The 23964-nt window shown below is 43.0% G+C and overlaps 3 protein-coding genes across 3 annotated transcripts; 1 reads left to right on the top strand and 2 right to left on the bottom strand.

Annotated features, from left to right (window-relative positions):
• Positions 1 to 1204: 1204 nt before the first annotated feature.
• Positions 1205 to 2745, bottom strand: LOC122785234 (probable cell-surface antigen I/II). The gene is made up of 3 exons (XM_044050956.1): positions 2642 to 2745; positions 1927 to 2025; positions 1205 to 1312 (listed from the first exon to the last, which is right to left on the bottom strand). The coding sequence occupies exons 1-3, from the start codon at positions 2681 to 2683 to the stop codon at positions 1205 to 1207; spliced, it is 249 nt and encodes an 82-aa protein (XP_043906891.1). The 5' UTR covers positions 2684 to 2745.
• Positions 2746 to 2828: 83 nt separating this feature from the next.
• On the bottom strand, positions 2829 to 8480 carry LOC122785233 (N-lysine methyltransferase KMT5A-B-like). Its single transcript, XM_044050955.1, has 10 exons — positions 8111 to 8480; positions 7075 to 7190; positions 6839 to 6995; positions 6481 to 6673; positions 6219 to 6308; positions 5504 to 5602; positions 4789 to 4887; positions 4074 to 4172; positions 3359 to 3457; positions 2829 to 2846 (listed from the first exon to the last, which is right to left on the bottom strand). Exons 1-10 carry the CDS (start codon positions 8332 to 8334, stop codon positions 2829 to 2831), a joined length of 1194 nt encoding a protein of 397 aa, XP_043906890.1. The 5' UTR covers positions 8335 to 8480.
• Positions 8481 to 8911: 431 nt separating this feature from the next.
• bcl2l12 (BCL2 like 12) lies at positions 8912 to 22477 on the top strand. The gene is made up of 8 exons (XM_044051835.1): positions 8912 to 8934; positions 11153 to 11324; positions 13687 to 13858; positions 15646 to 15859; positions 15954 to 16058; positions 19416 to 19492; positions 20242 to 20505; positions 21894 to 22477. The coding sequence occupies exons 2-8, from the start codon at positions 11155 to 11157 to the stop codon at positions 21921 to 21923; spliced, it is 1032 nt and encodes a 343-aa protein (XP_043907770.1). The 5' UTR covers positions 8912 to 8934; positions 11153 to 11154; the 3' UTR covers positions 21924 to 22477.
• Positions 22478 to 23964: the final 1487 nt, after the last annotated feature.

The following is a 23964-nucleotide window of genomic DNA, read 5'->3' as shown; positions in this document are numbered from 1 at the left end:
CAGGGTAACTCTCAATTTGCAGATCATCCACTGAAAAAGACGGGAATCTCGACAAGTTGGAGTCACCAATTATCACCCACTTCTTGCTAACACTGAGTCCCCATTCCACCATTTTCCTTGGGGTTGTGACATGCCTACGAACTCGATTAACTACAGGCTGGGGAGTGGAAGTATCGTCAAAGGACAAATCAAAGAAACCCATGAGACTATCAACATCCTGCTGTTCAACTCTGTCCAGAGTATCAGCTACTGTATCAACAGGACAAGGATGGAGTTGCACCGGACATTCCCCCATCTCCTCCTCCACTTGCTGTGGAGGTCGTACCCTCACTTCCTGTCTCCGTGACATTGAGGCCACCTCATCAGCCTCTATAACATCCAGGAGCAGACTCCCTTCAGGAATCACACATGCATTGCCACTTCGTTTCTGACCTGGAACACCTGGCAAGTTCAAGACTGGAGTCGGAGGGAGAGGCTCCTCCGAGAAATCCAACAAAAGAGGAGGATCAACTACCAGTGAACTCTCCCCCAAATCGTCAGTCATTGTGCCTATGGACCGTTCAAAAATTGGGCCCACTTTGTTCCCCTGTCTTGGAGAATCATCCGAATCAAAGTGTGTGGTGAGGTCAAGAAACTCTTCACTCCAACTCCGTGGTGTTGTCATTACTGCAGGACCAGCCGGACCTGCAGCAATGTCCTGTGGTCCAACAACCAAATGTTGTTGGCCAAGCGGCTCTGGCTCAACTGAATTGCCTGGGGCCGGTGGTGGTTGTGTGTGTTTTTGTGTCTGTGGGTTGGCTGAGTGTGTTTGTTGTAAGACTGTGTTTTGTTGTGCGTCAGTCAAGTGTGATGGTTGTAGTTGTGGAATAGTTCGTCGTATTTGTCGTTGTTGGAGTGGTTGTTGTGGGACCGATTGTTCATGTGGAAGTGCTTGTTGTTGTTGTTGTGCGATTGGTTGGTGTTGATGTTGGAGCGCTTGTGGTTGTTGTTGTTGCTGTTGTGGGGGTGCTTGTGGTTGTGGGAATGGGGACATAAAAGACCCCATAAGGACATGACTGGAAACATGCGTGTGTGTGTGACATTTACTGGCCATTATCACACCACCCAAAAAGTAATCCTGACAATGTGAACATTGGTCCATTTTGAAAGAAGAACAGCTTCATACAAGTCACCACAGATATTGGTGATGGATGCGTCTACAATGTCATTTTACCTGTGCGTTAGTCTCATCCGGCTTTGATTCCATGTGGAACATCTGAGGTAGAGGGCTGGTCTCTGTCTCTGCTGCTGCAGGAGTCTGAGGGTCTTTCACCTGAAATTTAGATAGCAGACAAAAAGACAATTAGAACTGACAGAAATCACAACTGTATGTGGAGACATTTACAGGCTAATAAGGTTACCTAATGGTTAAACAGTTTCTGAAACAGCACAGACCTCCACACTGAGAGCACAACATAGTCTTTCTAAAGGTAGTAGGCACCTCTCATAACCTATGATAAGGATTTACAGTGGGTCACATTGTAAATTTTGCTTTCAAACTCATAACAGCTCAGTGTGCAATTACAAATGTTAAAATCAAACTTGAGATTATGTCAGGTTCTGGACAGTGCCATAGGAACAGTTTGAGTGAGAACCACACGGAAGGGCCCCACATGGGAGAGACTAGAAACATACGAGTGGTGTGTTACAGTATGTTACCTGGTCTCATTGAGGAGAGACGAGAGAACAAGTGTGTTTGTGACATAAAAGACCCCATAAGGACATGACTGGAAACATGCGTGTGTGTGTGAGACATTTACTGGCCATTATCACACCACCCAAAAAGTAATCCTGACAATGTGAACATTGGTCCATTTTTAAAGTAGAACAGCTTCATACAAGTCACCACAGATATTGGTGATGGATGCGTCTACAATGTCATTTTACCTGTGCGTTAGTCTCATCCGGCTTTGATTCCATGTGGAACATCTGAGGTAGAGGGCTGGTCTCTGTCTCTGCTGCTGCAGGAGTCTGAGGGTCTTTCACCTGAAATTTAGATAGCAGACAAGAAGACAATTAGAACTGACAGAAATCACAACTGTATGTGGAGACATTTACAGGCTAATAAGGTTACCTAATGGTTAAACAGTTTCTGAAACAGCACAGACCTTCACACTGAGAGCACAACATAGTCTTTCTAAAGGTAGTAGGCACCTCTCATAACCTATGATAAGGATTTACAGTGGGTCACATTGTAAATTTTGCTTTCAAACTCATAACAGCTCAGACAGTGTGCAATTACAAATGTTAAAATCAAACTTGAGATTATGTCAGGTTCTGGACAGTGCCATAAGAACAGTTTGAGTGAGAACCACACGGAAGGGCCCCACATGGGAGAGACTAGAAACATACGAGTGGTGTGTTACAGTATGTTACCTGGTCTCATTGAGGAGAGACGAGAGAACAAGTGTGTTTGTGACATAAAAGACCCCATAAGGACATGACTGGAAACATGCGTGTGTGTGTGACATTTACTGGCCATTATCACACCACCCAAAAAGTAATCCTGACAATGTGAACATTGGTCCATTTTTAAAGTAGAACAGCTTCATACAAGTCACCACAGATATTGGTGATGGATGCGTCTACAATGTCATTTTACCTGTACGTTAGTCTCATCTGGCTTTGATTCCATGTGGAACATCTGAGGTAGAGGGCTGGTCTCTGTCTCTGCTGCTGCAGGAGTCTGAGGGTCTTTCACCTGAAATTTAGATAGCAGACAAGAAGACAATTAGAACTGACAGAAATCACAACTGTATGTGGAGACATTTACAGGCTAATAAGGTTACCTAATGGTTAAACAGTTTCTGAAACAGCACAGACCTTCACACTGAGAGCACAACATAGTCTTTCTAAAGGTAGTAGGCACCTCTCATTACCTATGATAAGGATTTACAGTGGGTCACATTGTAAATTTTGCTTTCAAACTCATAACAGCTCAGACAGTGTGCAATTACAAATGTTAAAATCAAACTTGAGATTATGTCAGGTTCTGGACAGTGCCATAAGAACAATTTGAGTGAGAACCACACGGAAGGGCCCCACATGGGAGAGACTAGAAACATACGAGTGGTGTGTTACAGTATGTTACCTGGTCTCATTGAGGAGAGACGAGAGAACAAGTGTGTTTGTGACATAAAAGGCCCCATAAGGACATGACTGGAAACATGCGTGTGTGTGTGTGACATTTACTGGCCATTATCACACCACCCAAAAAGTAATCCTGACAATGTGAACATTGACCCATTTTGAAAAAAGAACAGCTTCATACAAGTCACCACAGATATTGGTGATGGATGCGTCTACGATGTCATTTTACCTGTACGTTAGTCTCATCCGGCTTTGATTCCATGTGGAACATCTGAGGTAGAGGGCTGGTCTCTGTCTCTGCTGCTGCAGGAGTCTGAGGGTCTTTCACCTGAAATTTAGATAGCAGACAAGAAGACAATTAGAACTGACAGAAATCACAACTGTATGTGGAGACATTTACAGGCTAATAAGGTTACCTAATGGTTAAACAGTTTCTGAAACAGCACAGACCTTCACACTGAGAGCACAACATAGTCTTTCTAAAGGTAGTAGGCACCTCTCATAACCTATGATAAGGATTTACAGTGGGTCACATTGTAAATTTTGCTTTCAAACTCATAACAGCTCAGACAGTGTGCAATTACAAATGTTAAAATCAAACTTGAGATTATGTCAGGTTCTGGACAGTGCCATAGGAACAGTTTGAGTGAGAACCACACGGAAGGGCCCCACATGGGAGAGACTAGAAACATACGAGTGGTGTGTTACAGTATGTTACCTGGTCTCATTGAGGAGAGACGAGAGAACAAGTGTGTTTGTGACATAAAAGACCCCATAAGGACATGACTGGAAACATGCGTGTGTGTGTGACATTTACTGGCCATTATCACACCACCCAAAAAGTAATCCTGACAATGTGAACATTGGTCCATTTTTAAAGTAGAACAGCTTCATACAAGTCACCACAGATATTGGTGATGGATGCGTCTACAATGTCATTTTACCTGTGCGTTAGTCTCATCCGGCTTTGATTCCATGTGGAACATCTGAGGTAGAGGGCTGGTCTCTGTCTCTGCTGCTGCAGGAGTCTGAGGGTCTTTCACCTGAAATTTAGATAGCAGACAAGAAGACAATTAGAACTGACAGAAATCACAACTGTATGTGGAGACATTTACAGGCTAATAAGGTTACCTAATGGTTAAACAGTTTCTGAAACAGCACAGACCTTCACACTGAGAGCACAACATAGTCTTTCTAAAGGTAGTAGGCACCTCTCATAACCTATGATAAGGATTTACAGTGGGTCACATTGTAAATTTTGCTTTCAAACTCATAACAGCTCAGACAGTGTGCAATTACAAATGTTAAAATCAAACTTGAGATTATGTCAGGTTCTGGACAGTGCCATAAGAACAATTTGAGTGAGAACCACACGGAAGGGCCCCACATGGGAGAGACTAGAAACATACGAGTGGTGTGTTACAGTATGTTACCTGGTCTCATTGAGGAGAGACGAGAGAACAAGTGTGTTTGTGACATAAAAGACCCCATAAGGACATGACTGGAAACATGCGTGTGTGTGTGACATTTACTGGCCATTATCACACCACCCAAAAAGTAATCCTGACAATGTGAACATTGACCCATTTTGAAAGAAGAACAGCTTCATACAAGTCACCACAGATATTGGTGATGGATGCGTCTACAATGTCATTTTACCTGTGCGTTAGTCTCATCTGGCTTTGATTCCATGTGGAACATCTGAGGTAGAGGGCTGGTCTCTGTCTCTGCTGCTGCAGGAGTCTGAGGGTCTTTCACCTGAAATTTAGATAGCAGACAAGAAGACAATTAGAACTGACAGAAATCACAACTGTATGTGGAGACATTTACAGGCTAATAAGGTTACCTAATGGTTAAACAGTTTCTGAAACAGCACAGACCTTCACACTGAGAGCACAACATAGTCTTTCTAAAGGTAGTAGGCACCTCTCATAACCTATGATAAGGATTTACAGTGGGTCACATTGTAAATTTTGCTTTCAAACTCATAACAGCTCAGACAGTGTGCAATTACAAATGTTAAAATCAAACTTGAGATTATGTCAGGTTCTGGACAGTGCCATAGGAACAGTTTGAGTGAGAACCACACGGAAGGGCCCCACATGGGAGAGACTAGATACATACGAGTGGTGTGTTACAGTATGTTACCTGGTCTCATTGAGGAGAGACGAGAGAACAAGTGTGTTTGTGACATAAAAGACCCCATAAGGACATGACTGGAAACATGCGTGTGTGTGTGACATTTACTGGCCATTATCACACCACCCAAAAAGTAATCCTGACAATGTGAACATTGACCCATTTTGAAAGAAGAACAGCTTCATACAAGTCACCACAGATATTGGTGATGGATGCGTCTACAATGTAATTTTACCTGTGCGTTAGTCTCATCTGGCTTTGATTCCATGTGGAACATCTGAGGTAGAGGGCTGGTCTCTGTCTCTGCTGCTGCAGGAGTCTGAGGGTCTTTCACCTGAAATTTAGATAGCAGACAAGAAGACAATTAGAACTGACAGAAATCACAACTGTATGTGGAGACATTTACAGGCTAATAAGGTTACCTAATGGTTAAACAGTTTCTGAAACAGCACAGACCTTCACACTGAGAGCACAACATAGTCTTTCTAAAGGTAGTAGGCACCTCTCATTACCTATGATAAGGATTTACAGTGGGTCACATTGTAAATTTTGCTTTCAAACTCATAACAGCTCAGACAGTGTGCAATTACAAATGTTAAAATCAAACTTGAGATTATGTCAGGTTCTGGACAGTGCCATAGGAACAGTTTGAGTGAGAACCACACGGAAGGGCCCCACATGGGAGAGACTAGATACATACGAGTGGTGTGTTACAGTATGTTACCTGGTCTCATTGAGGAGAGACGAGAGAACAAGTGTGTTTGTGACATAAAAGGCCCCATAAGGACATGACTGGAAACATGCGTGTGTGTGTGACATTAACTGGCCATTATCACACCACCCAAAAAGTAATCCTGACAATGTGAACATTGACCCATTTTGAAAGAAGAACAGCTTCATAGAAGTCACCACAGATATTGGTGATGGATGCGTCTACGATGTCATTTTACCTGTGCGTTAGTCTCATCTGGCTTTGATTCCATGTGGAACATCTGAGGTAGAGGGCTGGTCTCTGTCTCTGCTGCTGCAGGAGTCTTCACCTGGATTTCAATTAAACAAGAATCAAACAAACTGATGTTAAATCATATCACACAGATCAAAGATCACATGCATTCCCATAGATAAACTCATATGGGAAACATGATAAATATTGGACAAAATTTGCTTTTACAAGATGGCACAAAATATTCATGCTTAATCTAACCAACTCACCATACTGCGCCAAGGCCATTTTGCATCACCATAGCTGTAGTCAATTTCAGATCCTATCTCTATTTTCTTCAGGGCAAAAAGGCACAAGTGCGGCTTGTTGTTTACTATGATTTTTCTCATGACACAATTTGGATTTTTGTGGTTGTCATTGACTAATCTTCCAAGAGATCCATCTTCTTTAGATGCATCAAGGCTGAAAAGTATAAGAAAAATTATAACAGGGTTATAATTATCAGTTTTGTTGGAAGACATATTTTTAGTACTTGTGCTTTAGTTCAATCATTAACTATTAAAAGTTTATTTCAGGGTTAACTTAGAATTTCTCTAATCTATAAAAAACATCTCTTTACATGCTCACCACAAGTGACGGTTCTGCCACTCAAAATCAAAGAGAAATGTGGAGTCAATCTCTGAGTACGTTAGTGACTGGCATTCTTCCTGTGTGAGGAGTTTACCCCTGTACTCCAAAACAAAGTCCCCTGGTTCAATGGGCTGCGTAGCAAACACTCCTCTTCCTAGAAGAATATAACAAAGAAAACGATTCATTTGCTTTTGAAATGCACAAGTTCTTTCAAGGAACCTTCTACCACTTACCTTTGAAACTGTCTATGAGTCTTGACATAAATCCAGACTTGTCAGTGCAAGACAGAATATATGTCTTTGCATCATCTACAGGCTTTATCCTTCTCCTCCTTTTGGACATAATGGCTCTGTGAAAATATTTTAATTATTACTACACATACGATATAAGAGATTTGTTCAATGAGTTCAGTTTATATTGTCATGAGTTGCCTAGATTGCTAACTGCTGATATACATAAAACAATTTTTGAAAACAAACAGTAGAGTTTCCTCTAGGTTTATGGCATGTTGTCCTCTTCTCTCTTTATCAGGCTATAGGTGTGTGAGATTGTGTGTTTGTTTGTGTGTCAAAATGAAATAGCTTTGCTTAAAGTAGATCAATAACATCATTATTTGCCCCTAATGAATGTCAAGTTAATTTCATTTATCAAAAAACTTCAACAGATGTCATTTCAGGTCACTTTTCCCATGTTTAATTTTAATTAATAATGAAAATAATTACCTTATTTAAGCAAAGATAAAAAAGAGGTCACTTAATTAGTTAAAGAGTTAATTTATAAAGCTCTAGCACTTTTGGATTTCATTTTCAATTTTAGGGAGTTGATATACAGTTTAATTTCATTATAGTAGCATGTAAAGATGGGTATTTTTTATAAAAGTAGACAAAAATGTATCATTTCATTTATATTTATACATTTCTAGACTATTAGACTTTGTGCCTTATATAATTTGTCTTATATAATTGTCTTAAAAAGATCGCTAGCTGCTAATGTTAGCAGCTAGCGATCGCTAACGTTAGCGCTAATGTTAGCTCGCCCATTATATTGCTAAGTTAGCAGCTAACCGCGAGTAGCTAACGGTAGCAGCAAACAGTTATTGTAATAAACTGTAAAAAAAAATCGCGAGCTGCTAATGTTAGCGCGCGTATTATATAGCAAACACCAGCAGCTAAACACAACTAGTTTACACTAGCAGCTAACAGTTACTGTAATAAATTAATTAACATAACGAAGATATAAACGATATAAATCCAACAAATTCACACCTACCTGTTGCATGCTGTCAATCTTGAGCTTGATCTTCCTCTTCTTCTTGTTAAAACCCTACCCACTTCCTGAAGTGTGTAAACAAACTTCCGGTGTGTGTGTGTCCGTACCTTCCACCTTACAAGCTCCGGGGGGCGGTAGTGAGCAAAAAGTTTACACACACTTACACACACATTTCCAGTTTTTGTGACCTTGTGGGCCAAGTGAAAAAAAAGCAAGAGGGGCATCAGGGGGGGCTGCAAAGCTCATTTTGAATGAAAACCGGTGTGGGGCCCACCATTTAGGGCCCCATACCGGTTGTGGGCCCCCCGCGGTGGGTGTGCTCCATGCGGTGGGACCCCATGAAGTAAGATATGTAAGTGCACACACACACACACACTGGGCTGCTCTCAGACTACAGTCTCATCTTAAATTCACCACATTTCACTGTTTTTTTCCCTCAAAGACACTGATATGTGTCATCACTCGATTGCAAAAAAATATAACCAATTGTTTTGCTCTTGGGGCCCCCTGGTGGTCACGGGGCCCTAAGCAGCCGCTTACTCGCTTAGTTCGCGGATGCCTTGGTCCGGGTTCCCCTAACCCTGAACCAGATGTGATTGACAGCTGGAGCCTTGCTGTGATTTTATGTAATGTTATTTGTTCTGTCAAACAAATACAATCAAAAACAAAACAACTGAGCACGTGTTTACTTTTGGCGTTGATTCTTAAGCATAAAATAACTTCAGACTCACTGGTAGACGAGGAATAGCTCCTCCCACTGCTGTCACTCACACACGAGAGAGAGAGAGAGAGAGAGAGAGACACGCACACACACACCCACGGAGGTAGGAATATAGTTCAAATAATATTAATCTGTCCTTTTACGTAAGTCGGATGTTGGTGTCCAGCGAAAGACGGACAGAGAGTGAGGTTCGATCTCTCACTCACTCACTGTCGTGGAATAATGGTGGGAATGTCAGCTCCTCTCCTTCGTGTCCACGAGGAAGTTTGTTTCTGAAGTTCTGTCAAAGACACTTGTTCCTGAACCGGGGTTCATGGGGACACGGTAGAATCGTGTCCCTGATTCAGGTTCTCGCGCTGATGTGATGTGAAAAAGCGCGCAGTCACGTTCGCATTTCCTGAAGCGCGTCGTACGCTCGTGCCGTCACGCCGGTCCGTGCTCGACTGTCGCTGCTTTCATGTACATCAAACAGAAGCAGTTAAAGTTGGAAAGTGGCGGTGCTAACAAATACCTGTTGCAAAGCTGCTTCACTAAAACCCGGGATGTAACCTGACGGTCTATCGATCGTCTCATATGGACATGTTGGAATGGAACGTAAAGTCGGTAAATAAGTGTCAAGACGTTGTCACTGCATTCTGAGCTGAGGTATGAACATGGATGTGTTATTACGTTGTTAACACATCCGTGGACATGAAGACATAAAGAGACAGTAAAAGACACTGCACCACTGCATCAGAACATGTTTACTCTACTGTCATTATTGTTATTAACACATTCTCAACTTTGAGTTGAAATGAAAACAAAGAGTTTCACAGTTTCTGTTTAGAGATATTTCTGACTAGAATACTGTTGTGTAATCAAAAATAAAAACACAACTTAAAACTAATCACTTCAGTTAAGTATTAAATATATTTTAGTTTTACACTTTTTAAATATGACCTTAAGTTTTTGAAGAAATAATAAGTAATGAAAGTAAAATTGACTTAGCTAGTTAGCAATAAGGCAGACCATAATTCACAATCATTGAGGAGGAATAAAGCTGCACACTTACGTCTTTTGTTATTTTAATTCACAACAAAGAAAGATATAAACATCAGCTTTACATGTAGTTCTTCATTAGCCTGTGATGGTGATGATGGTGGGGGACCTGTTTTATCTTGAAACTGGATACAGCATGATTACAGTATTTGGAATAGCCCTCATTGTAGCGGCGTCAGAGCGGCTTCACCGCGCAAGTGCGGTGTCAGATAAAGCATCATGCCTGGTCGGGTTCCCAAAGCATGCCAGTTAAAGCGACTGGTAACCTGTTAAACCAAACTTAAAGACTTGACCTAAAAACCAGTTAATCGACCCTGACCTCAGTTAAACGACTTAGCTGACCTAACCCAGTTAAAGCGACTTAACCCTAACCGGTTAAAAGACTTACCTTAACTAACCTAACCCGTTAAAGAAAACGACGAACTGACCTAACCTAGGACTTAACCTAACCCTAACTGTTACCCCAAGTTAAAGCAGACTTAGCCTAACCCTAACCCGGTTAACCGAAACCAGCCAAAACGACTTAACTGACCCTCACCAGTTAAGCGACTTGACCACCCAGTTAAAAACGACTTAACTGACCCTAACCTAACCCGGTTAAAGCAACAGTTAAAAGCTTTGAGTTAAAACGACTTAACCTGACCCTCACCCAGTTAAAAGCGACTTAACACGCCTAAAACACTGGCACACCCAGTTAAAACGACTTAACAATCCTAAAAACGTGGCATAATCTCCAACAGTTAACAGGGAAATCTCTATATTTAACAGAGGAGTGTGGTCTATCATAACTCCAGCGTGTCAGATCGTGACAGTGCTTGATCTTAACCTGCATTCACCCTGAAAGTTCATAGCATAAAAGGCCACAATAGGCCCGTGCTGCCAACTCGCCCACATTCATCTCCTAATGTCTGTGGAAGCAATGGATCAACAACACTTTGACTTTGCTAAGTGAACAGTAGACAAAGTGAAAGCAACCTCTGTTCTGTTCCTCAGTGATGTCATTTATGAGGCGAGTTCTGCTGACAGACATATTTTCAGGGAGGGTGTGTCTCAAAATATCACTTTCTTTATCACTCAGCAACAGCTTACATCTGAGAATGTGTGCACAGTAAAGTGCTCTCATTCACGTGTATGAGCCTTCTCATTTAAGGTGATCTGTAAATGAGGAGACTCTTTATTTACCTACAGTTATAAACAGCCTACATAATACATACTGTAGTACAGGTGTTGGCCCATACTTATATATAATACAGAATCAAAATCTGTGTTCCATCTCATTGTAGTGATGTCAGCATCCAGCGGCTTGCGTTCCTCCGTCTCCTCCGCCTCTCTTTTGGAGGTCAAGACTGAGACTCATCTCGTCCTCCAAGCTTTCCTCAATCGGGCCGTTACAGTTCCCACAGAACAGAGGCCTGGTCGAGTCGGAGGGGCTTACCTAGACCACAACAAGTACAGGTAATGCTCACTGACACTACTCTCTGTTTATCCCAGGGTGCTGTTCATGTCTGTAGTTTCAACAGCACAACGACTTATTCATCTGTCAAAGCAATTTTATTGTGAACACATTGTCAACCTGTTTAATAAAAACCATGTTCAGTAACCATCAGGTCCATTTCTATCACTGCTTTCTGCACCAAGGAAGAAGAATGGATGAAATAAAGGTGTTTACATCACATCTCATTTAAGAATCCCCAGCTGTAGCCTGTAGTGCTCACACAATAGTCCATTGATTTGTGTGGGGTTTGAACTGTGAACATGCTAACACTGAGCTACATGCACTCAGCTCCTCATTCATTCATTGTTTACCACTTCATTCTGTAGACGAATCCGGCCAGCCGTTTCTATGTTTGACCATCTAACGCTTGTCTGTGGCTGTCGTCTGTTGTCTGTTGTCTGTCTGTCTGTCTGTGGCTGTAAGCTGTGGAGTCTGTGAGCTGTCGTCTGTGAGTCTGTGTGTTGTCTGTGGCTGTCGTCTATGCGTCTGTGGCTGTCGTCTATTGCCTGTCACTTGATGGTCTGTGGCTATTGTCTGTGGCTGTAAGCTGTAAGTCTGTGGCTTCGTCTGTGGCACAATAGATCTGTCGTCTGTGGCTGTCGTCTGTTGCCTGTCGGCTATTAGATCTGTGGCTGTAGATCTGTGTCTCTGTGTGGAGTCTGTGGCTGTGGGTCTGTGGCTGTCGCGTCCATTTTAATACATGATCGTCTGTGGCTGTTGTCTGTGGCTGTGGCTGTGGGTCTGTGGCTGTAAATACTATTAGGTCTGTGGCTGTTGTCTGTGGCTGTCGTCTGTATGGAGTCTGTGGCTGTCGTCTGTTGCCTGTCGCCCAGTCGTCTCCTGTGGCTGTTGTCTGTATTTCAATAGATCTGTTGTCTGTTGTCTCAGCCCGAAACATGGCTGTGGAGTCTGTGGCTGTGGAGTCTGTAGATCTGTGGCTGTTGTCTGTGGCTGTAGATCACATGGAGTCTGTGGCTGTGGTCTGTTGCCTGTGATGGAGTCTGTGGCTATTGTCTGTGGCTGTGGAGTCTGTGGCTGTCGTCTGTTGTCTGTGGCTGTGGGCTGTTGTCTGTGGCTGCATGGATCTGTTGTCTGTGGCTGTGGCTGTGGGTCTGTGGCTGTGGCTGTGGATCTGTGGCTGTCGCTGTAGATCTGTGGCTTTTCAGTCTGTGGCTGTATGGAGTCACAGCTAGGTCTGTGTGTCGTCTGTTGCTGTCATGATTAGTCTGTGGCTGTGTCTGTGTAATAAGCTGTAGATCTGTGGCTGTAGATCTGTGGCTGTAGATCTGTTGCCTGTCACTTGATGGAGTCTGTATGTGTCTGTGGCTGTCGCTGTCGTCTGTGGCTGTGGAGTCTGTGTCTGTGGAGTCTGTGGCTGTGGAGTCTGTGGGCTGTCGTCTATTTACCCTATATGATAAATCTGTAGCTATTGTCTGTAACTGTCGTCTGTATAGCTATACTTTATAAATCTGTAACTGTAAATCTATTATCTGTAACTTCTCGCTATAAATCTATGCTTCTTAGCTATAAATCTGTAACTATAAATCTGTAGCTGTAAATCTATTGTCTGTGTCGTCTGTATGTCGTCTATTTTTATCATGATTATCTGTGGCATATTGTGTGTCTGTAGCTATTGGCTGTCGTCTGTTGTCTGTGGCTGTCGTCTGTGGCTGTCGTCTGTTGCCTGTCGCAGTTGTCTGTGGCTGTTGTCTGTGGCTGTTGTCTGTGTGACAATGTGATGTTGTTTAGCTTTAAGACACGAGACTGGAGGAACTCAAATGCACGACTCAAAGTCAATGTTAAGTTTAACAAAGGTTTACTTAATCAGAATATAAACAAAAAGGAGGATCAAACAACAGCCCAACAGAAAACCCAACAGTGCCACTCTCTACTCTGTCCCTACTGTGTCCCAATATGAATATTTTAATTGTACAGAGTAATTCATTACATATTATTTATTCAGTGGTCTGCTAGGATCCACGTAACCTGAATGTCACCAAAGTCCGTGGTGGTCCACACAGACCCAGACCACATGGAACATATGTGCTCATTGTAGCACAGCACTTTACAGTCCTGTTCAGAGTTACAGCCACTTTTGGGGTCAAAAGAGCAACAAAGAAGACGGTAACCATGGAAACATACATGTACACATGAGTGCAAAACCCTGGCGACAAATTGCCACTGTAATGTGATTGAGTTTTATGGAATGCAGCAAGTATAACTCGCCCTTATTTGTTGGTGAACTCAAATCAGAGACACGTCAGCAACAAACAGGCTGTGTCTCACTACCTAACACCATATTTCGATGCTCTGCCATGCTAGTACCAAGCCACAGCCAAAAGCCAAGGACGGTCTGCATTCTCCGACTGAAGATGCCAGTTCAGCTGATGAGAAGAAGTCGGGATTGAGAGACTTAATAAAGCAGTTGCCTCGTCGTTACTCCACACGCGTCTCCACCAAAGACGCCAAAGGCTCACTGGAGAGGGACATCAAGGTACCATGATTTCATTCATTCTTCCTGTTCCTTGTTAGACACCATGTCCCGTCACATTGGCTTGTTGATTTAAAGGTGCAGTATGCAATACTCGAGCATCACAGGTGAACAGTTAACCAATAATGGCCAATAGTGTGTGTGTGTGTGTGGATAATGACATGAACATTATGGAGAGACAGTTCACAGAAGGTGTTGGCGTCTTAATCGTCAACTATTTTGATGATTGGTTAATCAGTTTTTGTTTTTTTTTCTCTTTACATGTGAACATTTTCAGGTTTTTTTGCTCCATGTCACAAAGAAATCATTCAAATGGAATCATTTAGTTTTGTGGACAAAACAAGACATTCAAGAACGTCGTATTTCACTGAAATATGAATCAGTGACGGGTTAGTCCATTATACAAATCAACCAAAGTGAAAATGGCTTCATGGGCTAAACATCAGCCCCAGCTCTGATAAGCAGCGGGCAGGTTTGCTGTGGTCAGACGGAGACCAGCGTGAGTTATGTGCAGCGTTAATGCCGTTAATAAAATGGAAAACATGTAAGAACCAGATCTGCAGCACGACACGTCAGCCTCACTGCAAACAGATAAAGGAGTGATGGATGTGCGGTGGTTCAGAGCCACTGTTTCACATCATGTGTATAATAATGTATGACAGAGTATCAGGGCCACATTAAGAACAAAAGATTCACAGACTTGAATACATTTGTAATATTCAAACCTGTTGTTTTTTCACAAACAAGGAGACACTTCAGCATCACGTTGTCATCAGGAGTATCAGGACTTTGAAAAGTAAATGCAAGAACATGCATCTTTTCTGCAGAAAGAACCAGGCTGGAGGAAATGGCTGCTTTTGTGGAACAGGAAATAACTGGTCCACTGCAGGGTCATCAGTGGACGCATCAGTGGTCATTCAGAGGGTTTGTGGTTTCTCTAGAAACAATCCAACTGATAATTAAGATTTTAGATCCAGAAGGAGTCGAGGTCCGGCGAGCACAGCAGTACACCTGCACAGACCTCAAGGCTTACGGTGTATGGATTCACATGAGAAACCACAAACACTGATGAACCTGCAGTCGACCAGTTATTTCCTGCTCCACAAAAGCAGAAAAATGCATGTTCTTGCTCTTTCTTCTAAAACAACAGGTTAGAATGTTACGACTTTATTCTCAATATGGCCCTAATACTCTGTCCTAACACTAGATATGTGTTTGCCTTTGTAATCTTTCATCTATTGTGAGGGGTTGTGTGCACCGTGCAGCCGCGCTCCTCTCGTTCTGAATCTAAAAGAGGCAAACATGGGTTTACTGCTACGTTAATCGGAAACAAAGACTCCAAACTAAATGATTTGACAAAAAAGTATATCCATATTTATCATATCCAGTGACAGAAGAAGTGCCAGATCAATCTCAATAGGTTGTTGTGACTGGATGCTACACAAATGTAGCCATGTATGTTTAAGGTTATTTTTGAGTCCAGGGGGATAATCCTGGTTTTATCACTGCCCTTGTCTGGCATCTTTTTAGCCAATAACCAGTCTTTCTTTCTAAGTAAATCCAGAGAGTTGAGACGTTCTTGCCTTACTTACCTTACTTGCTCTGTCTATTGCTGCATTCAATGGCCATGGCTCATCTTAAATGAATATGAATGTCTCTCTCGATACCTGAGAAGAGAATAGCTTGGTCAGTCTATCACTGTTGTAATAGAGAAATCAAAAGGATTATTGTAGGTCAATACTCTACAATCCACATCCTTAATCCTGACCAGAGACTCCTTTACTCAACAGGACGATGTCGTCTCCCCCTCCTCTACCTCAGAAGACGATGACAAAGACAAGAAACAGCAGAAGAAGCAGAAGCAAAAGAAGTTTAGGAAAAAGCTCTCAAAGTTGTTCAGGTTAAAGTTGGAGAAAGCAAAGGAGAAAGAAGCTGAAGACCCTCATCCTCCAAAGCCAACACCGTTGCCCATCAAATTCCAATCACCAACCGTCGGCTCTCCTTGTAAGCTCCTCTGTTACACTTCAATGTCAAGCTGTCATCACTGTTGCACCTTAAGTTTGTACAGTAATCAGTGGAAAATGTGACGTTCATGCAGCTCACCCTCCTGAGTTCTATGATGACGTCGCAGAGAAGCTGGAGAAGATTGCCCAGAGGTCCACCAGCGTCAACAACGTGAGGCCCACAGCCCACATCTCACCAGGTAACGACACAAATGAGTCCACTGAGCTCAGGAGTGAAGAAGCAGATGAAATGATCTGATGAAGTTTGTACTTGAATGTTTTGGAGGGTGAAAATGAAGTGTTTTTGCCCATGAGTGGGAGGAGTCATTTCATTTTTGGTTGCTGCTCCACTTCAGTAACCGCACTCCAGGTGTGGTGTGTGGTGTGTGGCTACTGGCAAGAAGAACCTTCAACTGCATCACAGCTGGAACTGAGATGAAACAGTTTAATATGTAACATCAACTTTTCAAATCTTATGGTTCTTTTCCGCGATGGTCCCGGCTCGCCTCGCTTCAGCACGGCATGACACAGCACGGTTTAGGTTGCGTTTCCACTACAACAAAAGTACCAACTCAACATGGGCGGAGTCATCACTGCACGGCTGCGTGAAACTGTGCGGTGCCTTTGTTTATGATGCCGGTCACGATAAATACACCAGACTCCTCTGTTAAATATGGAGATTTGAGACTTTTCCCTGGTAGTCTTACACATTCAGGACTGATCTACGGTTCAGCATTGTTTAGCTCTCGTCCTGTGACGGCGCTCTGACCAATCAATGGCCGGCACGACGTCATGCATAGAATCTACTCAGCAACGCTGTGCTGGTGGAAACACGCCATAAGAGCTTCATTTGTGAATATCAGTGATTCTTTTGAGGGTCAATTATCATACAAAAACAGTTTAGTCAGAAACTGTGACCATCAAAGGTCATGCTCGAGGTCAAGTGTTCAAATGTGATGAAATGTCCTGTGTTTTTATGAACTGTGTGGTTTTATAAAGCGCTGACACAAGAGTTATGTTCTCCTCATCACCCTGTTCTCCAACATGCTCAACAAAGATGAATATTTCATTATCTTGCAGCTCCATACGTATCCAGTCTTCTCGACACTCTCCTCTCTTCCTGCTCATGTGTGTGATATGTACGTCATCTATGATAGTATCTTAATTGTTGTTGTGTGTCACACTCTCACTGCATGATCCAGCCTGCGGCGCATGTGCACAAGCTAACGTAGTAGCATGTGTGGCTGAAGTTAAACATGAGTGAACAGTTAGATTTCATAGCTAAACGTGGATCCTGCTCACTTGAAACACACTGACGTCACTCGAAACGCACTGGAACCACACTGAAACACTGGCTCACCGGAAGCGCTACTACAACGTCACTGGAAACGCACTGACGTCACTGGAAACAGACTGACGTCACTGGAAACACACAGCGTCACTGGGCATACGCTAGCGTCACTTTCGTAGCGCACTGGCGCACCGCACGTCACCGAATCCGCGACTGGCACGTCCTTCCGGCTCGCGCTTTCGGCCTTCACTGAAAAGCACTGGCGCCTCGCTTTACTGGCACGTCCTTTCCGAAAGCGCACTGGCGTCACTTTCAGCTACTGGCGTCACTTTCGCTTTACGCACTGGCGTCACTGGCGTCCTCGAAAGCACCGGCGCACTTTCGGCCTTTAAAAAAGCACTGGCGCTTTTCGAACCTCACTGGCGTGCACGAAACTCACTGGCGTCACGTCACCGAACCGCACTGGCGTCACTCGCGCACTGCTTACGCGTCACTGAAACTCACTGGCGCGCACTTTCCGAAACTCACTGGCGTCACACCGAACCGCACTGGCGTCTTTCTGGCACTGGCACACGCACTCGAAAAGCACTGGCACGTCACTTTCGCACTGAAAAGCACTTTCCGGCACTGGCAACGAAACTTCACTGGCGTCACTCGGAAACTCACTGGCGTCCACTTTCCGAACTCACCGTCCGCTTTCGGAACACTTTTAAATCACTGAAACGAAGCGCACTCACCCGTCACGAAACTCCACTGCTCCGCCACTACCGCACCGTCACTCAGAACTGGCGCACTGGCTGAAAACTTACTGGCCTTTCCAGAAAGCACTGGCGCTCCCACTGAGAAAAACACGGCGAAATCACTTCCGGCACGGCGCCACTTTCCAAGCTGCTGGCGTCACTCAGCACTGGCGTCACAGCGAAACTCACTGGCGTCACCGAAACTCACTGGCGTTCGAACCCGCACTGGCGTCACTTTCAGCACTGGCGGAAGCGTCGCACCCCCTCACTGGCGCACGTCCTCCCGAAACTCACTGGCGTCACTTTCCGAACCCGCACTCGCGTCACTTTCGGCGCACTGGCGTCCTTTCACTTTACTGGCGTCACTTTCAGCACTGGCGTCACTCGAAAAACTTACTAGCGTCACTTTCAGAAACTCACTGGCGTCACTCCGAAGCTTCACTGGCGTCACTTTCCCGAACGCACTGGCGCGTCACTCGGCATACTGGCGTCCACCGAAACTCACGGCGTCTTTTCAGGAAACTCACTGGCCTTTTCGAACGCACTGCGCGCTTTCGAAAACACTTACTAGTCACTTTCGAAAACACCGACGCACTTTCGGCACTTTGGCGTCACTTTCGAAAAGCACACGCGTCACTCGCACTGGCGTCCACTTTCTTTTAAGCGTCACTTTCAGCTTACTGGCGTCCACTTTCGAAAAGCACTGGCGTCACTCAGCTTTGACGTCACTCGAAACAGACTGACGTCACTCGAAACAGACTGACGTCACTCGAAGCGCACTGACGTCACTCGAAACACGCCAATCTGCAAACTATGTGCCAACACGGTCGCCGTCAAGGACACAAAGCGCAGGCAGCAGTTGAATGTGTATCCACACTCTGATGTTCATGAGCATGTTTACATTAGTTTAAAATGCTCTCATGATCGTTTTATTGTATTATTTTAAGTTAAGTTTAAGTTAATAAATAAGACCTGTTTTTCTTGATCATTAACATCTAACACACTATTAACAAGAGTGAGCTGACACAACAGGTCTTCCATGCTTTTACAAACACATTTTTGAAGATTGCAAAATATCACCAATTATTGTTATCGGCAAAATCCCAAAAGATATCAGGATATTGATTTTCATCAGTATCGCACACTAACGTCCAGAGCCTCTCAGCTATGGAACAAATCTGACCTAGAAACACAGATCCACTCACACTCAGTATTATTATTACATTGCTTATGTGATATTTTATTGTTTTATTTTTAACTTATCTGTGCGTGCCAGTACAGACAAGACAAAAACTAACTCTCCCATTAGTCAATCATTTATTCATAAGAAATACCAAAAATACCAAAAAACCCGTCTGGCAACAAAGTGCTCAAGATCTCTTATTCCATCTTCAATGTCTTTGTATTTGTACAACGCTGAGCACGTCTTTACGGTTCTTTCCTGTCATAAACTGTCCAAAAGAGTAAAGACACAAACTTTGTGACTCACAATCATTGATGGTGCGGTTGTTGCTTGTTTCCTTTAGCTGTCAGTGACAAAGAGGCAGTGATAGAGCAGCTTGCTCAGGTGCTCTGTATGGAAGGAGACTCTATCAACACTAAGGTAGGTCATTTATCATCATTTGTTTACATTTAACTCTCAATTCGAACTTCTACTGTGATGTGTATGACAAATATTGATGGTAGCTCAGAGGAAGAGCAAGTTGTCTTTCATCACTGGATCTCTTGTTGTGTTCTAAACCAACAACAACACACATTTGAATCGATACACAGACCCACTGGACATGCAGGTCCTGTTCAGGTCCTCAGAGACCTGATCACAAATAGAACGTGGCATATTTAGGGCCCGAGCACTCACACAGAGGTGCGAGGTTTCAGGAATGATTATTTTATTTTTCTCCACATTGAATCTCTAGTTTGTCAGAACGGGCGAAAAATTCGATAAAATAATGGAAATGTGAAAAACCAATGCAAAATGACTCAGTAGCGCCCCCCTCAGGTCAAACACCTATGGAGTAGGTCAAAATTTTGTTGACCGTGGTTTGGCCCAAGACAGACAAAAAATCGCCATTTTGGATTTGGCGTCCATCTTGGCCTTTTGCAAGTTTGGTAACTGAACGAGGTTCAAGATTCAAATTGACTGAAATGTTTCGCAGATTCAAAAGGGCGTGGCCACAGCAGCCATCGGAATTTCAGCACTTTGCCAAGAAACAGGGAGTGAAAAAGTGATCACCTGCTCTGTGTGATTCGTGTGTGTGTGTGTGTGTGTGTGTGTGTCGACACACAGCTCTAGATAAACATGCAGTTAAGTTTCAGGCTTTCTTGAGTGACCACGTCATTATCTGTTCACAGATCCAGTCAGATCCCTTCCTGCGCTCCAGCTTCACTCGTCTTTCTTATGCATCGTTCACTCAGCTTCTGGACACTTTCAGCAGTACTCAGGTTTCTCAGGCCCCTCCCCTGCCACCATCAGCCAGTCCGACACTGCAACGCATGGCTGTCACTATGGAGGTATCACGGCGGATAGTGACGGCCACTGGAGCTGTGCGCATGCAGGGCTTTGCAGAATGCTACATGGAGACCTTTGCACCCTGGGTTAAGGGTCATGGAGGATGGGTAAGTGATTATGAAACAACCATTATTCAATGTATATATGATATTAAACCAGTATTCAAACATATAGCTTTTTCTAAGTCATCATTGAGAGTAGACCTCGGAGGGCTTGGTGGAGAATATCCTGTTTTTAGACCTTACATCACACCCGTTTATTTTATTATTTGAAGGAAATCCTCTGATCATTATACATACAAGGAGCTTTTTGAGACCAGGAAAAGGAGCTTGAACAAAAAAAAGCTGTCACCATTTCAAGAAAGGGAAATACCAGCGTGCACTCGCAAGCACATAAAAGAAAGAGTGGTATTTGTCACACATACAACATGGAGGCAGATTAGAACAACACACTGTGGTGTAATTGAAAGTGATAATAAATTCCAACTTGACCACTCAAAGCTGCTTTACACTTCACTTTTGCCACTCAGCACATCTATGCAGCGCATTCACAAGCTGCCGGCACAGACGTCAGGAGCGACCCAACACATCAGCGTGTAGACTCGTGTAGCTGGGAATTGAACCCACATCCTTCGAGTTGAGAGATAACTCGCTGAACTAGATTACTGCCGTACTACCATAAATCAGCTGTGGGAGATACGGCACCATGCAGGATTAACCGGTTTGGAGCTTCTTCCACCCAACAATCAGAAAACACTTCAGGCCCCAAACAAATACAGTCATTCCACTCGCTGTTCAGATGTGATGCAGACCAACAATGTCACAGAAAAGAATGAACAATTCAACATTTTATTACTTGAAACATCTGAAATTCTGTTTCACGCTGGAAAAATGGCACTTGCAGGATAGACTAGCACAAGAAACTGTCGTCCACACTTCAGGCATCTGAGCATCCACACACACACACACACACACACATGAAGCATTTCCTATATAGACAAAGAAAAGGGAGGGAATTGGAAATAGTCTGTATTTATATAGATCTTCTCTTATCTCGATGACCAATCAAAGCTGCTTTACATCTGAGTGCAGCGTTATCACACATTGTGTCATGGGATGGAATGAAAGAGCAACTCTCGTGACTGTAGAAACTCTTGAACTTCAGTTCATTAGTCTGCCACGATTCTAATAGTTGAATTTATTTATAAAGATGTAACTGTTGGAGAGGATTCAAGCATAGAAGTCAAGCAGGTGTGCAGTCATTCGTCATATCAGGGAATCTTTTAAAGCCAACTTTGGCCAATATTAATATTGTGTCAATAATATTGTGCAACATAACAATGACCTAATAAAGAGGCATTCATGGTCCCAAAGTGTGTGCAAAGAAGAAAACTGTTTGGATGAACAGTGAGATAGTGAGATGACATTTATTGGTTTGCTTTATTAATTATGCCGAGAAGGGAAGTGTAACACAAACGTTGTTGTTGTTTTTTCAGGAGAACGTCGAGTTGGAAGAGTTTGATTGAAATCTAAGAGCTACTGGGTTTTTTTTATTTTTGTTTTACATGGTCAGAAGAATAAGCTACTGGATGTTGCTAAATAGCTTATGCTATTAAATCCCCTGTGAGATTTGGTGGCATTTTACTCCCTAAATCAGTTGCTGAGATAACTGAAAGAGCTACATGTAGCAGCTGCTAGTTCCCTTGTATTCGGTGAGCGTTGGTGTCTTTTTTCCAGCAGTTTCTCTAAAAACAGTGGAAATATTAGAAATCCACTCCTGTCCACTTCGAACATGCAGGTCTTGTGCAGACCAACATTTTGTTACCATGGTGACCGTACACCCCAAAGGGCGCGTGCCCAACGATCAATGCTGCCGCTCATTTTAATATGAACGTTACCACGGTCATGTACTGTACGTGGAAGGAAACATGAAGTAGCCCTGCACACAGGGATATGGAAAGTACTGTATTTATATTAGTTTACGTGGATTCAGCTGATAAACTACCACTGACTTCTTTTGTAATGTCACACTATTTTATACAATAATTGTATTAAATTACTGATAATATCTTTTTAAAAAGTCTATGATGTAATTATTTCAAGGATTCTTTATTTGTCACATGTACAGTATATGTTACACAGTAACACACGGTGAAATGTGCTTAAGTTATGTATACGTAGAAACATAAATATATATATATTAGAGCTGAAACTAACTAATTTTCATAAAAGATTAATCTGTTGATTATTTTCTCGATTAATCAATGAATCGTTTGGTCCATAAAAACCTTAGAAATCAGAAAACCTTAAAAAATGTTGATCGGTGTTCATCAAACTCAAATTGTTGTTTTGTCCACAAACCAAAATGATTGACTTTTTATGATTTCTTTGTTATCCAGAGCAAAGAAATGAAGAAAATACTCACATTTAAGAAGCTGAAAAGAACGGAAATGTTGTTTTAATCATGAAAAAAGCTTCAAATCGATTCATCGATTATCATCGATATTGTCAATTAATCGATGAATCGAATAATTGTATCAGCTCTATTATATATGTAACCCTTTTACCACCGGCTCGCGTATTAAAAACCTAAATATTTTATGGTAAAAGACACATTTCTAAAAGTATATATCAGTCTAGGTTACTGTATGATTCTCACTCTTCATTTACCAGTTGGAGACTTGACCTGTAAACTCACTTCAACAACAAACACAATATAATAAACCCAACACAAGTTTCTCAGTTTCAAGAACTGTATTAAAATGCAGGAAACACACATTCAAAACTTGTCTTTATGTATGTTGTGATAAGTAACTACAGGTTGCTGTAGTCGCGGCAGTGACGTCACCACGGGACATACGTGAGGACGTTGTTCGGTACGTGCCGGTGTTCAGTCTGAATGAACCAGCTCATTATCAACACGACGGTTCACCATGTCATCGACACATGACATGGTGTCAGAAGTGCTCGACTTCACGCTCACAAAGTAAGACATGGCGGAATCTTTTGACTTCACTCGCCCGGCACAGTGGCCGATGAGCCGCTGACGCTTCGACCGCTATCGGGTGGCGTCGAAGTTGGACAGGGATAGTGGGGAAGTCCAAGTGAACACGCTTCTCTAGACCATGGGGAGAGAGGCGGAGGCGATTTATGATTCTTTTGTGTTCGATGACACAGAGGAGGAGGATGACGGCGATGAGGCGGAAAGAGGCAGACCGGAGTTGGACTACGACGTGGTGACAGCCAAATTCTCTGATCAGTTTGTGCCCAAGAGAAATGTGATCTATGACAGAGCATGTTTTCACAAGAGAGCGCAAGTTGATATGAATTGGCACAGTACTGTGAGTTTGGGCAGACTAAAGATGAGCAAATCAGAGACAGAATTGTTATTGGCATATCTGACAACGATGTATCACAGAAGTTACAGCTGGAGCCAGAACTCTCCCTCTCTATCCAAATAGCGCGACAGAGCGAACAAATGAAGCAACAGAATGTGAGGCTGCGCTCGGAGTGTGCAGTGGACGCCATGAGACAGCAACGAGGGACGATGGCAGACAAAACAGGAAC

Source organism: Solea senegalensis, linkage group LG19, assembly GCF_019176455.1.
Source record: "Solea senegalensis isolate Sse05_10M linkage group LG19, IFAPA_SoseM_1, whole genome shotgun sequence".
NCBI classification, from domain to species: Eukaryota; Metazoa; Chordata; class Actinopteri; order Pleuronectiformes; family Soleidae; genus Solea; species Solea senegalensis.
The sequence above is the reverse complement of the archived record's forward strand: the minus strand, read 5'-3'. Positions and strand labels throughout refer to the sequence as shown.

Bases quoted from the DNA above. Each gene is read 5' to 3' on its own strand.
- bcl2l12 (XM_044051835.1), top strand. From the start codon at position 11,155: ATGTCAGCATCCAGCGGCTTGCGTTCCTCCGTCTCCTCCGCCTCTCTT. The intron at 11,325-13,686 runs GTAATGCTCACT...CTGCCATGCTAG, and splicing joins CTAGACCACAACAAGTACAG to TACCAAGCCACAGCCAAAAG. The intron at 16,059-19,415 runs GTAACGACACAA...TGTTTCCTTTAG, and splicing joins CACAGCCCACATCTCACCAG to CTGTCAGTGACAAAGAGGCA.
- LOC122785233 (XM_044050955.1), bottom strand. From the start codon at position 8,334: ATGCCCCTCTTGCTTTTTTTTCACTTGGCCCACAAGGTCACAAAAACT. The intron at 7,191-8,110 runs GTAGGTGTGAAT...ATATTTTCACAG, and splicing joins AGATTGACAGCATGCAACAG to AGCCATTATGTCCAAAAGGA. The intron at 6,674-6,838 runs GTGAGCATGTAA...TATACTTTTCAG, and splicing joins TGGCAGAACCGTCACTTGTG to CCTTGATGCATCTAAAGAAG.
- LOC122785234 (XM_044050956.1), bottom strand. From the start codon at position 2,683: ATGTTCCACATGGAATCAAAGCCAGATGAGACTAACGTACAG. The intron at 2,026-2,641 runs GTAAAATGACAT...TCTAAATTTCAG, and splicing joins CAGATGAGACTAACGTACAG to GTGAAAGACCCTCAGACTCC. The intron at 1,313-1,926 runs GTAAAATGACAT...TCTAAATTTCAG, and splicing joins CGGATGAGACTAACGCACAG to GTGAAAGACCCTCAGACTCC.